The 13,193-nt window shown below is 41.5% G+C and overlaps 1 protein-coding gene across 10 annotated transcripts in view; it reads right to left on the bottom strand.

Annotated features, from left to right (window-relative positions):
* The window catches only part of SIDT1 (SID1 transmembrane family member 1), a 108,619-nt gene that overhangs the window by 59,180 nt on the left and 36,246 nt on the right, over positions 1 to 13,193 (bottom strand). For 7 of the 10 annotated variants that reach the window (XM_060417760.1, XM_027980013.2, XM_027980017.2 and 4 more), the window contains 2 exons: positions 12,174 to 12,344; positions 4,070 to 4,115 (listed from right to left, as the gene is read on the bottom strand). In XM_060417760.1, the coding sequence (XP_060273743.1) occupies positions 4,070 to 4,115; positions 12,174 to 12,235 (108 nt within the window). In that variant the 5' untranslated portion in view covers positions 12,236 to 12,344. The remainder of the gene's footprint in view (positions 1 to 4,069; positions 4,116 to 12,173; positions 12,345 to 13,193) is intronic. The other 3 variants (XM_060417746.1, XM_060417747.1, XM_060417767.1) reach the window with 1 other exon arrangement.

Genomic DNA, 13,193 nt, shown 5'->3' with positions numbered 1-13,193 from the left:
ATTTTGCATTCCATCATCCTCTTAACTAATCTTATCCTGAGAACCAGAGCAATGAAAATAGAACTTTTCAACAATCCAAAACCTTCCAAGTAGGGAAAAATTATCTTAAGATTAAAGAGTATCATTAATGCTACTGTTTAGAAGTCTGTTCATGCCTTGTAACAGACGGCAATGCTCTCAAGAACCCACTTCATTTTGCGCTTTTATTTTGGAGCTTGATTCAAATACATAGAATACAGGGCTCTTCCAAAGGTGACTACTCTGGAATTCCGAACATGTGTTCTTGGTTCTTAGGGAAACCATACTTTGTTATCTCAAAGGCATTATTATGGCTACTATTACCAAGATAATCACGATGGTGTGATGACTCACCTAGAGCCAGACATCCTGGAATGTGAAGTCAAGCGGGCCTTAGAAAGCATCACTACGAACAAAGCTAGTGGAGGTGATGGAATTCCAGTTGAGCTATTTCAAATCCTGAAAGATGATGCTGTGAAAGTGCTGTACTCAATATGCCAGCAAATGTGGAAAACTCAGCAGTGGCCACAGGACTTGAAAAGGTCAGTTTTCATTCCAATCCCAAAGAAAGGCAATGCCAAAGACTGCTCAAACTACTGCACAATTGCACTCATCTCACACGCTAGTAATGTTCAAAATTCTCCAAGCCAGGCTTCAGCAATACATGAACCGTGAACTTCTCGATGTTCAAGCTGGTTTTAGAAAAGGCAGAGGAACCAGAGGTCAAATTGCCAACATCTGATGGATCATCGAAAAAGTAAAAGAGTTCCAGAAAAACATCTATTTCTGCTTTATTGACTATGCCAAAGCCTTTGACTGTGTAGATCACAGTAAACTGTGGAAAATTCTGAAAGAGATGGGAATACCAGACCACCTGACCTGCCTCTTGAGAAATCTGTATTCAGGTCAGGAAGCAACAGTCAGAACCAGACATGGAACAGACTGGTTCCAAATAGGAAAAGGAGTACGTAAAGGCTGTATATTGTCACCCTGCTTATTTAACTTATATGCAGAGTACATCATGAAAAATGCTGGGCTGGAGGAAGCACAAGCTGGAATCAAGATTGCCAGGAGAAATATCAATAACCTCAGATATGCAGATGACACCACCCTTATGGCAGAAAGTGAAGAGGAACTAAAAAGCCTCTTGATGAAAGTGAAAGAGGAGAGTGAAAAAGTTGGCTTGAAGCTCAACATTCAGAAAATGAAGATCATGGCCTCTGGTCCCATCACTTCATGGGAAATAGATGGAGAAACAGTGCAAACAGTGCCAGACTTTATTTTTGTGGGGGGAAGGCTCCAAAATCACTGCAGATGGCGATTGCAGCCATGAAATTAAAAGACGCTTACTCCTTGGAAGGAAAGTTATGACCAACCTAGATAGCATATTCAAAAGTAGAGACATTACTTTGCCAACAAAGGTTTGTCTAGTCAAGGCTATGGTTTTTCCAGTGGTCATGTATGGATGTGAGAGTTGGACTGTGAAGAAAGCTGAGTGCTGAAGAATTGATGCTTTTGAATTGTGGTGTTGGAGAAGACTCTTGAGAGTCCCCTGGACTGCAAGGAGATCCAACCAGTCCATTCTGAAGGAGATCAGTCCTGGGTGTTCTTTGGAAGGAATGACACTAAAGCTGAAACTCCAGTACTTTGGCCACCTCATGTGAAGAGTTGACTCATTGGAAAAGCTTCTGATGCTGGGAGGGATTGGGGGCAGGAGGAGAAGGGGACGACAGAGGATGAGATGGCTGGATGGCATCACTGACTCGATGGACATGAGTCTGAGTGAACGCCCGGAGTTGGTGATGGACAGGGAGGCCTGGCGTGCTGCGATTCATGGGGTTGCAAAGAGTCGGACACGACTGAGAGACTGAACTGAACTGAACTATTAGCAGTAATGAAAATGAATGCCATATATATTCCCACATATTCTAGGAGTTCGTTTTGTGCAAGTTGTAGACCTCTACTGAAGTCTTATCTATAAGCCAAAACATTACCAATCTTCTGGGTTTTTAAATTGCCTTAAATTTTATTAATTTAATTATTTGGCTGAGCTGGGCCTTTGTTGCTACATGCGGGCCTTCTCTAGTTGTGGTGAGTGGAGGCTACTCTCTAGGTGCAGTGTGTGGGCTTCTCATTGTGGTGACTTCTCTTGTTGTGGAGCAGGGGCTCTAGGGCATGAGGGCTTCAGTAGTTATGGTGCAGGAGGTTAGCTGCCCTGAGGCATATGGAATCTTCCCTGACCAGGGATCAAACCCATGTCCCCTCATTGGCAGGCAGATTCTTAACCACTGGAAGAATCACCAGTGAAGTCCCACCAGTTTTCTTTACCTCTGAATTACCATAAATCCCAAGTAAATAAACCCGTTGTCTTGATATTGTACTTGTACCAGAAAGAAGCAAATGAGAAGGATCTAAAGTAATGCCTGGAATTGAGGCTAAAAATCACCTTCTTACATCCTGATTACCTAACCAGTTTCCGTAACCTGCTTCTATCTATAGGAACAGAGGTAGGCAGTGATGATGCAGGTTGTCTAAGTCTGTACAATAGTTTGGATGAATTTAAAGGTACAGAAATTCTTTCCTACAGTTGAAGAAGATAAAAAATATAGGCCAAAATGGGAACAGTTATGAGTAAAATAAGACCTTACAGGTGTCAAAGAATTTGTTTTGTTTCATGAGTTTTTCTAGGTATATTTTACTCTGGTTTCTAATTTATATACAAATTGTTTGGACTTTAGTGTTTAATACTTTTTTTTTAATGGAAAGAAGCTGCAGTATATAATCACCACTGGTTTTCAGTCTACAAAGTCCATCACGACATTCAGGACTCTGGACTGGACTATTAGACTGTACTCTTTCTGCAGTTGGGGTGCAAGTTTTTCCCTTCCTATCTAGATACCTCCCATTGCGCCTCTCACTTGGTGCTTTCAAACATTTCATGAATTACGTGACCAATACTTTGAGGTCAGTGGACTGTGGTTCTGTAGCTCTCCTGTCACTGGGGGGCAGCATACACGCACTGTGGAGACTTACTGATGGGACCTGTGACTCAAAGGTGTGTGGGTGTTGGCTTTGGCAGCTTTGGGGAGCTGACTGTGCACATGGATTTCCAACTCTGTGTTCCGTGATGTCATGATGGCAGTCTGAAATTGGCCGGGGTGGAGGTATTTACACTGCAGAAATGGGCAAACTCTACAAAACAGGGCTTTGCTCTGAGAACTGGTTCACTAGCTCACAAGTGATTGTAATAGATTTACAACAGCATCCATACAATATGTTAATCCCAGTTCTAGTATATCCAAGGCCACTTTTGACCAAAGTTGTATTGCAGCCTACTGAAAATTTACAAGAAACACCAGGACTGCTTTAAACTTGGTTGTTGCATGAACCTTACTCTTTTAGAATCTATGAAAGGAAAAAGGAAAGTAGCTAGCAGTATCACTAGAAAAGCAGCCTGAATCAAAGTTTTAATCAGTTTATTTGGTTTACGATTATGGCCTAGTGAAGAGCATAACCCCAGTATCTAAATCTTCTGATAATTTTTGTCAGCATACCTGTTCTTTCTTAATGATGGGAGAAATGAATTTTATCCATTAAAATATTAAAATCTGTCTCATTTTTGTTATATTTTCCAGATCAGTTGTTTACTTTTGTATCTGTTTAGTGGTGGCCTTCCATTCTCTGTCTCCCCATCCCCATCCTAATTATAAGGTCCGTGCAGGCAGAAGTTGCACTTCTCTTCTTCTTCATCCTTCTATCCCTGGCACCTAATACAGCTTAACACTGTACCTGGTGTGCATAGTTGGCCCACAATCTGATGAATGAAGGTTAAGGCAAGGAATATCTGTAAACATGTCACGCCTCCCGTTTCACACCAATTCAAGTGATAAGGTTAATGGTGTGACTAAAATCTCAGTTATAAGAACCACATTCCAAAAATACAAATATAGCTCAAGTTGTAAAAGATTAAGGGCAATACCTCATGCTAACTCAACCTGTTACCATGATTTCTTTGGGTGAGAATCATGATAACTTTGAAGCCTTCACTTACCTGAGGTTGAGAGGGGCTGGCAGTGAAGTGAAAGGCAACATTTGTCCTGAGAAATACAAGGGAAAGGGGGAAAAGTGAAAGAAAAACATAAGTTAGCAAGCAAAAGTTATCTCTTAAAAAAATCTCAAACTAGATACAAGAAATGCCCTACCCTTTGAGAAAGGTGTTCTGTTTGGGCCCATAAAAGTGACAAAGTACACTGCATGGGAACTTGGTGGTTTCAGCTGTCAAGAATGATCAAGTTGGGGAAGGGATCAATTTTATGTCTTTAAATAAACCCATAAAGTTATACCTATACAAGTAAGTATTTTGACTTTTATAGACACATTTGTCTTCAGATTCTCTTAAGATTTTATACTCAACTATAAGTTTCAGGTGTCAGAAGTGGGCTGAAAGAGAGAGGACAAGAAGGCTTGGGGTTCTTTTGCATAATTCAGATAGAACTTAAAAATAATTTTGATGTATCCATGGCAAAAATATCACTTTTTAAAAAACACAATGAGTAGATAATCACCATGGGAGGGTCTCTAGGGATAGGAGCATGCTCTTCCTGCCCCAAGCACGCCACAGTTGTCTACATTTCCCTCCAAGATCAGGTCTTCTTTGGGTTAGGCATTGCCTTCTAAGACCCTTCTTAAAATACACATACCACCAAAAGCGTATAATGAAGCTATTTTCTTTTCAATTATCAATTTTCTGGAAATTATTTTATTAGATATTTGCATCTTCTGTGAAAGACAGCAGTGATCCAGCACTGAGGAGAGTGAGGAGGATGTGGGACACATACTTTGGTAGCATAGAGTGCTATTGGAAAGGACACATGTGAACAGTTCAAGAGACTGGAAAATGCAAAAACAGATTAGGTCTCCTCTGTAGTCATGCAAGGGCTTTTGTTCTTTCTGGTTCTTGGCTCATCTTTAATTGTGAGGATCACTCACACATACTCACTTTACTCTCCATGCCTGCATCAGGAGAATGGCATGAGATTTTTTCACACAACCCTTCAGTGTGACCTGCCCTTCTGGAAACCTGAACTTCTGGGGCCCCTCCACAGCTTCATCCCCTGATGCTCTCTAAAGAGTCTTGTTTTATCCACTCCTAATTTTTCCTTTTATAAAAATTAAACCATTTAACATTTTTACTAAAGATTCCTTTAGAAAGGGCATGTCAGGACATTTGACGCATGAAGTGTGTAATTGGAGGTGTTGTTTAGAAGTCACAGATTTCGAGCATTGTTTCTAAAGGTAATGACAAACAATTTAGGCCATTAGCAGACTAGACTTAGAATTTAGCAGTAGATATAATTTATATATATATATATCCACTCTCAATAGCAATCATCATTAGAGTCAAGGGTTGGTTCTGCTGAAGCATGGTTAATAACACATGAACTTATGTCACATAAAGAAGCTAAAGTTGGTATCAAATCCAGCTCTGTGTGTGCTCTGAGACTCCTCAGCCAGAGTCAGGAACCACACGCTGTGCATGGCTCTCTGCAGCATGCAGAATGCCATCTGCAGTTACCAGGGCAACACGGGCCCTCAGTTCTGTCTGTTGCCAGGTCAGAGGAATGAAAAGGACAGTGGTTTTCTTGGCTGGCAACAGACAGGTTAAGATTTCCAGAAGCAAAGAGTTTTCTTTGGCCAGAAATTTGTTTTTAAATTCTCCCCTGTCATTTGTATTCCAGTTAAGACATTGAATGTGTGGACATGGATAGGAATTTTCTATTTTTTTCCCCCTTGTTCTTTCTGTTGTCTTTACTAGTACAACACATACAAACTTCAAAAACATATTATTTTCCTTAAGACTATCCCATGTACTCTCCTCTTTCTCCTGGAGTCAACAGTGTGTGCAAAATAAACATGGTGTCTGTTGCAGATGAAAGGTTCTGCTTCCTTCCCCATAGGCCTCCAGCAGAGGTGGAGAAGGTTTATTTTATCAGGAGTCATTAAACAACAGAACAAGTCTAACTGAGACCCATGTACACCTTCAGTTTTAGAGAAGGAAGTGTATAATTTTTGACTTACTTGTTTGAAAAAATTAAACACAAGAAACAAAAGTTTACCTAATAAATAAGAAAACCTAAAAACTAACTTTGTTTCCTCACTGTGGCTAGCTTGAGGAAAAGTGAAAGAGAAAAAGAACAGAGGAGTCGAGAGATGGGAGAAGAGGGGAGAGGGGTCCATGGGGAAGGGATAGAGAGACAGAGTGCAGGAGGTAATGAAACAGAACAAGGAAAGGGAGATGGGAAGAAAGGATCAGTGGAAAGACAAAGTCAAAAGCTAAGTCATTTTTTTGAGGTGAGTACAGAGAAGACTCTGAGATTCATATTCATCTTATTATATGACAGCAAGCCCCTAGCACAGAGCAGAGTGGGGATTCAAAACCCTCCCTTTGTTTGTCGAAGGAAATTACACTGGTTATTCACCTGGACTATGGACTTCAGAGTATCGTTTCCCGTTATCTCCTTCCTGCCATCTGTCATGCACTGACTTTGTTTACCACAAATCTCCCCACAGCCCTCCACCATCTGTAGCCCTCCACCTCATGGCTCTGGTCAGAGGATAAACTCTCCATGCATGTGCTAAATTCTGTCCTTTCTTCTCTTCTCTGGGACTTTGCTTCTACAAAAATCGAACTGTCCTATAAACTTTATTTGCCTTGCTTCTCCTTGGTTTATAAACATACTCTAGTCTCAACCATTTTCAAAATAAATAACAAACAAATGCCCCCAACAAAGTTGTGCTGTTTTCCCTGGATTTCCCCCCTTCGATGTCATTCTGTATCCTCCCTCTCTTTCACAGACCAGCCTCTTCACAGGGCGCTGTGCTCCCATCCCTCATTCACACTTTCCCTTCCCCACTGCTGTCAGGGTTCTTTCCCTACCATCTTGCTGAGGTTGCCAGTCACCTCCTCTTGGCTAAATCCAGTGACTTAATCCCTAACGCTCCTTCCCTCTTTGTGACATTTGACACTGACTACCACACCTTCTGCCTTAGAACTTTCCCTCTCATGGGCTCTGTGACATCTGCTTTCCTGGGTTTTCTCTCATGCATCTGCCCATGCCGACTCAGCTTCTTCTGAGAGTTCCTGTTTCTCAGACCATCCCTTACATGAGGATCTGACCCACAGTCCTGTTTTTGATCTCTTCATTTTCCTTAACCATATATATCTTCATTCATATATGTATAACCATATGTTATAATTGCCACAAAAATGTCATATATATGTATGTATGTATGTGTCTGCACACACACACACACACACACACACACACACACAGAGTTGCTGCAACAATGCCAGAGAATCACAAGTTTCCATATTCAGCCCAGGGCTACATCCAGAGCTCCTCTCACTGAAGAGTGCTTCTCTGCTGGGCTTCTGCACTTCACTGTCCCTCAAGGTATCTCAAACTCCATATATGATCAAAATGGAATGTACTCCCCTTTCCTTGACCCTTATCTGCCACATCTGTCCATAAGCCTCACCTGAATCCTGATATCATTGTTGGAGTCATCTTGGATTCCCCTCCACAACTACTGCTCACTCTGTCTGACTGATTCTATATAATTGTAACTCGTGAAGCACTGCCTTTGCTCAAGTAACATTCAATAAGAAAACAAACAAACAAACATGAAAAGCAATGTAAATCATTATGTAGTCTACCCCAAATATCAAAGGGCAATTACATAGGATGACGCATAGCAAAATGGTCTAAAAGCCTCTTCACTCATCCATTTCCTCAAAAATCTATTGCTATTTACGGCACAGTAGCTGCGCTAGCACACTGAAAACTCCCTCTCAAAACAGACTCAAGATCCTACTTAGAAGGCTACAGGAGGGTTGAAGGATTCAAGTACTGTATTTTTTAATGACTGTCTTTTTAAAATTTAAATTTGATTTATTTTTTAATTGAAGGATACTTGCTTTGCACAGTTTTGTTGTTTCTCGTCAAACATCAACATGAATCAGTTGTAGGTATACATATGTTCCCTCCTTGTTTGATCATGCCACATGTATTTTTTGGATTTGTAAATTTTCCCCATGTGTGTTATTTGACTCTTTTTCTACATTATAACTTTGTTGCTGCCATAATATATTCAGGTTCTGATAATTTTTTTATTCTTCTCTATTTAAATAAGTTCTCATTTGCCTATTTGTCTCTACCCCTGCCTCTCCAATTCATCTTCCACATGGTTACTAAAATCATCTCAAAGATCAGATTCATTAGCGGCTTCCATAACCTGCAAGGTGAAGTCTAAACTCGCTGGTACAGCATAAAGGTCTCAAAGAGCAAGGATGGGGTACTGCCTGCTTCTCCCTCTGTCTCCTGTAATTCTGCCTTGGGCACCACATGGCCCAGCCTTCCACATGAAGCTTCTCTTTGGTGGGCGCTGTGTCGCTCAGCCCTCCCTCCTGAGCATTGCGCTGGTGTACATTCGACACTCTGCTGGGTACCTGCACTTCAAGTTCAGCATGAACTTATCATCTCTTCCTTCCCTCCTCAAAATTCTCATTTTCTCTTAGAGGCACCGCCATCTACAAGTTATATGGTCATCCTTGACTCTCCCATTTCCTTCACCCCAAATATTCAATCAAGCTTTGTCAACTTCACCTCCAAATTCTTCCATTCATCTCCTTATTATTTATCTTGATCACAGCATCAGTCCTTTTAATTTCTCTACCTCCAGTCTTGCCCCCTTCAAATCCATTCTCCACACACCTATGACAATTTAGACAACTGTCCAGATTTCTTAATGGCCCTTCCAAGCTCCTCCCACCCCAGGGTCAGGTGTCTGCCTGTTCCTACAGCCTTCTGCTCGTCCCTGTCCGCAGCATCACACTCTGGCACACTGAACACCAGAGCAATGGTGTCTGGGAAAAGGAGTGAGGGGAAAACGGGTGTGTGTGTGTGTGTGTGTGTGTGTGTGTGTGTGTAGGCAGGTGCAGGAGAGTTAAGACAGTGAGGAGTAATGTTTTAAAGCATAATTTTATTTTTTAAGCTGGATTTAAATAAAGAAATGCTTCTTGGAATGGAGAAATATTTTTAGATCAACAAAAATTCAGAAGACAGTTTTAAAACAGAAAGTAGAAATAGCATGTTATAGTGGGAAGAACTCAGACCTGCAAGTCAGAGTCAAATTTAGTCTTGATTTTGCCCTTTCCCAGCTGTGTGAGTATGTACAAATCACTTAACCCCTCTGGGCATCAGTTTGCTCATCTGTAAAAATGAAATGAGTGAGTTCAATCCCCAAATGTCCTTCTATTCTTAAAATTTATAATTCAAGAAAATAAAATCCCTGGATATGTTTCATGTACCTTCTAGTCTGACACAGAAAAACATACAAGAGAAACTTCAGTGTTAGGAAAGTTGAGTTAATTCTTCAGTGTTTCTCTCAATACCTAGAGTCCAGATGTCCCCAGACCTCAGCTCTTGCCTGATCCATCATTCTCTGGATTTCTGGGTTTCCAGCAATGCAGGATTGCTGGTTCTATCCCTGGGTCGGGAAGATCCCTTGGAGAAGGAAATGGCTAACCACTCCTGTATTCTTGCCTGGAGAATTCCATAGGCAGAGGAGCCTGGCAGGCTACCGTTCATGGGGTTGCAAAGGGTTAGACATAACTGAATAACTAACACACAGCAAGGCTACCAGGGACAATCCAGGGCCAGGAAGGAAGGGACACATAAAGTTCCATCTCTTCTCTGGCTTATTTTAGTCTCAGAAAAGCACTTGTAACTATGTGCATTTTGAAACAGTCTTGAACGTCTGGTTGCTGAAGTCAAGTCACATTGTGAGAGGCAGAAACAAAAACCAATGCGAGAACAGATTTGCAGTTTCACTACATGAGAATCATTCATTAACACTCGCAGACTTGTGACCTTACGACTTCAGTTTCACAGAATTCAGTTCTCCAAAGCATCTAATTAGCCTTAGAGATACTAGCCCTAGGATTCAGGTACACTGCTACCAAGTGACAGTGACAGGGTAGACACACAGAGGCCAATTAGTAGATGCAGGCTTCTCTGAAGCTCAAAATGCCCTCTGTTCAAGTAATATGTGCCACGTCCTTCAGGTTATGAGCACGCATTCCCATACGTTTAATATCACAAATAAATTTAAATATTAAAACAAAGACAAGAACCACATTTAGAAATTGCTTAAAGGTAGTTGTTCTCAACTCTAGCTGCACGTTAGAATCACATGGAGATTCTATTAAAAATATATATATTATAATGACCAAACCTCCCTCCTAGAGACTGATATAATTGATCTTTTTCTGCCTTTTTTGGGGGGTAGGTAGGTGGTTCTTTGCTCTTGAAATCATCACATCACTTTTTTTACTCCGTAGTTAATGGAGGGACTTGTAAAATGCTCTAACTACTTCTCCATCCTTCTGAACATTCATTAATCCATCTGCCCATCTATATCCAGGTATATATACACTGTCACAGGGTACAGAGAAGACCAAGATAAATATCTGATTGCTATTAGCAACTCCACTGGCTACAGACTCCAGAATAAACTGCCTGAGAAAATTTAAGGAGAGTTTTATAATAGAGCAGAACATTCTGATCAGAAAAATAAGCTGCAAAAATACATTTCTCTATAGCTAATAATGCATTTTGCATTAAGGAATATCTCATATAATATGATATACTATATCAACTTTCTTTTATTTAGTATCAGCATGATATTTCTTTTATTATCTTTTATTTACATTCATACATTCTTTTTAAAAGATTGTACTCTTGTAAGCAACATATAAATGGACTCAAATATGCCAAGTAAGACTAGTGGGATTTAGAAAACCCATCACATATGTCTGTTGTTCCTTTACATTGGGTAACTATAAACATTAATTCTCCTCCTGAGACTCTTCTGACTCTGTCCCAAAGTTCTAGTGAGCGGTCAGAGTTGGGATTGTTTTTTCAAGTAGTTTCTGGCCCTGAGAGCTCCTCATTTTTGCCTCAGAAAACCTATTCACCCCACTGAAATGGAGTCTGAACCTGAGCAGTGCTCAGACTCATAGGCTCTAAGATCCTCAACCAGAAGAAGCCAGAGCCACTGAAGGGTGGGTGATACTGGAGACGGCAACCAAAATTGTGCCAGTGTTTTCTTACTGATTTGCAGAGGTTCTTTATGTATTCTGTATATGAGTCCTTTCTTATGTGTGTCGGAAACATGAGCTCCAGTCTATGGCTTGTCTTTCTGTTCTCTTAATGATACCTTTTGATGAGCACAAGTGAAAATTTTAATATAACCAATTTGATGATATATTTTAAGATGTTTCCTTAGAACACTGAAAAGGGAGGAAACGGTTTGAATCCTTGAGAACCCTTGAGCTTAGAGTAAGACGGGACAGGAAACTCCCTGAAGTTTTTGACCTTATTAAGGAATAACCTTAGCCTTTCTGTTTACCTTTTCACACAGATTTATGCAATATTTTACATGAGTAACCTCTGAGAGGGAACAGAACCTTCGGAGACAATGCCCTCCACTGAATCTGTTATACTCCATGTCTAAGGCAAACAACTTGAGATGATGTATCCTGACTGATTTGGTTTCAAAAGACAGTAGCACAAGGAGAAGGAGGAAGCGGTCATCATGTTTTCTACACAAAGGACAAAGCCACATAAAATATTATTTTCAGTCTGTATACATTCCTAACCAGAAAGAGAAAACTGGAATAGTAATAAGGACGAGAAAAACAGCTTAAGATCTTCCTTAAAACAAAACTAAGACTGCCTTCAGGAAAGTGGCACTGGAGAGGAACACAGAAGTACCCATCACTAGTGCTTGGACATCACTCTAGCTTGGATGACAGACAGGAGGGGGTCCTCACAGACCCCCAGGAACGGATACGCCTATCGGGTCCACCTCTCTCCCCTCTGCTCCAGTCCCCTTCTGCCTCCCTGTTGCACAGATTAAGGCCCTGCTGCCCAGCTGTGAGCAGGGGAGTTCCGAAGGTGCACAGACAATATGCCAAGTGGCTGACTTCCTTCAGGAGTGCTGATCTGGGAGGGAGGAAGCAGCACCAAGCACGCACAGCACCGGAAGAGCAGACAGACGGACAGAGAAGGGCTGCAAGGAGTCCTGCTTACTGCAGCTGGAAGTGCTTGAGCTTGGTAACCAGCAGCTTGTACTGGGCACCCAGGGGCGCCATGGATGCGACATCTACAAATATCAGTTGCTCCAGAGGTCCTGTTTCATTGGTTGCTTCGGAGGGGCAAAGGGTACGGCTCACTTCCTGGTAGTTGTAGCTCCTCTGGTATCTGCAGCAGCCAGGGGAGGGAAAACCAGCGAGAAGGAAAAGGACACTCAGTGAACAAGCAGGAAAAGAAACATTTCCTTTCAGTTCTCTCTGAATTTCTTTCCAGGTCCTTATATTTAAAACTTCATACTGGACCTACCGACAGTGATTTTTACAGCTAAAGTACTTGGCACAGAATTGTGTGACATTATAACACAGATAAGGGGACTGCTGAGGGCCCAGTTCACTTAGGCTGTGTCTGCATCGCCATATCACCCTCCTAATTCAATCAGAAAATTAATCAGATTTTGGAAGGGAAACTGTTCTGATAAAACAAACTGATTCCATTTTGCCACTCTTTAAGCCTTTGCTAAACGAATATAAAGAAAGCCCCAGAGTTCGAGTCAAGGCATCAGAGTGAGTATTTCAGTCCTCACGTTCTTAGCCTCCGAAATGACCTCACACTGTGCTCCGTGCCCATGTCGGCATGCTTTCTGGTTTGCTCTTGCTAGTGCTCCAATGCCCTATAGTGTCCCCTGCGAAAATAGAAACTCCATGAGGAAGAGACTTCATTGTTGTTTTCCACCATTGTATCCCCAGCATCTATCATTTAGTACTGCTCAATAAATATTATGGGATAAAGAAAGCACACTGGGTGAACACTGTGAAGAATGGGAGGTGTTACTCAAGGTGACTGCAAGGCCTAGCCCTGTCCTCCGTGGATGACCCACTAACCAACCAAGACATTCTTCAGGTGCTACAATTCTAGGTTCATATCAGAGATTATCAAAGAGGAGAGAAGCTGGACAGAGCTGAACCAGTCAGAGCATGTAGCATGTCAACTGTTTGCACTCAGCATGCATACTATGTC

Source organism: Ovis aries, chromosome 1 (assembly GCF_016772045.2).
Source record: "Ovis aries strain OAR_USU_Benz2616 breed Rambouillet chromosome 1, ARS-UI_Ramb_v3.0, whole genome shotgun sequence".
Taxonomy (NCBI): Eukaryota; Metazoa; Chordata; class Mammalia; order Artiodactyla; family Bovidae; genus Ovis; species Ovis aries.
This window is presented reverse-complemented; position numbering and strand designations above follow the sequence as displayed.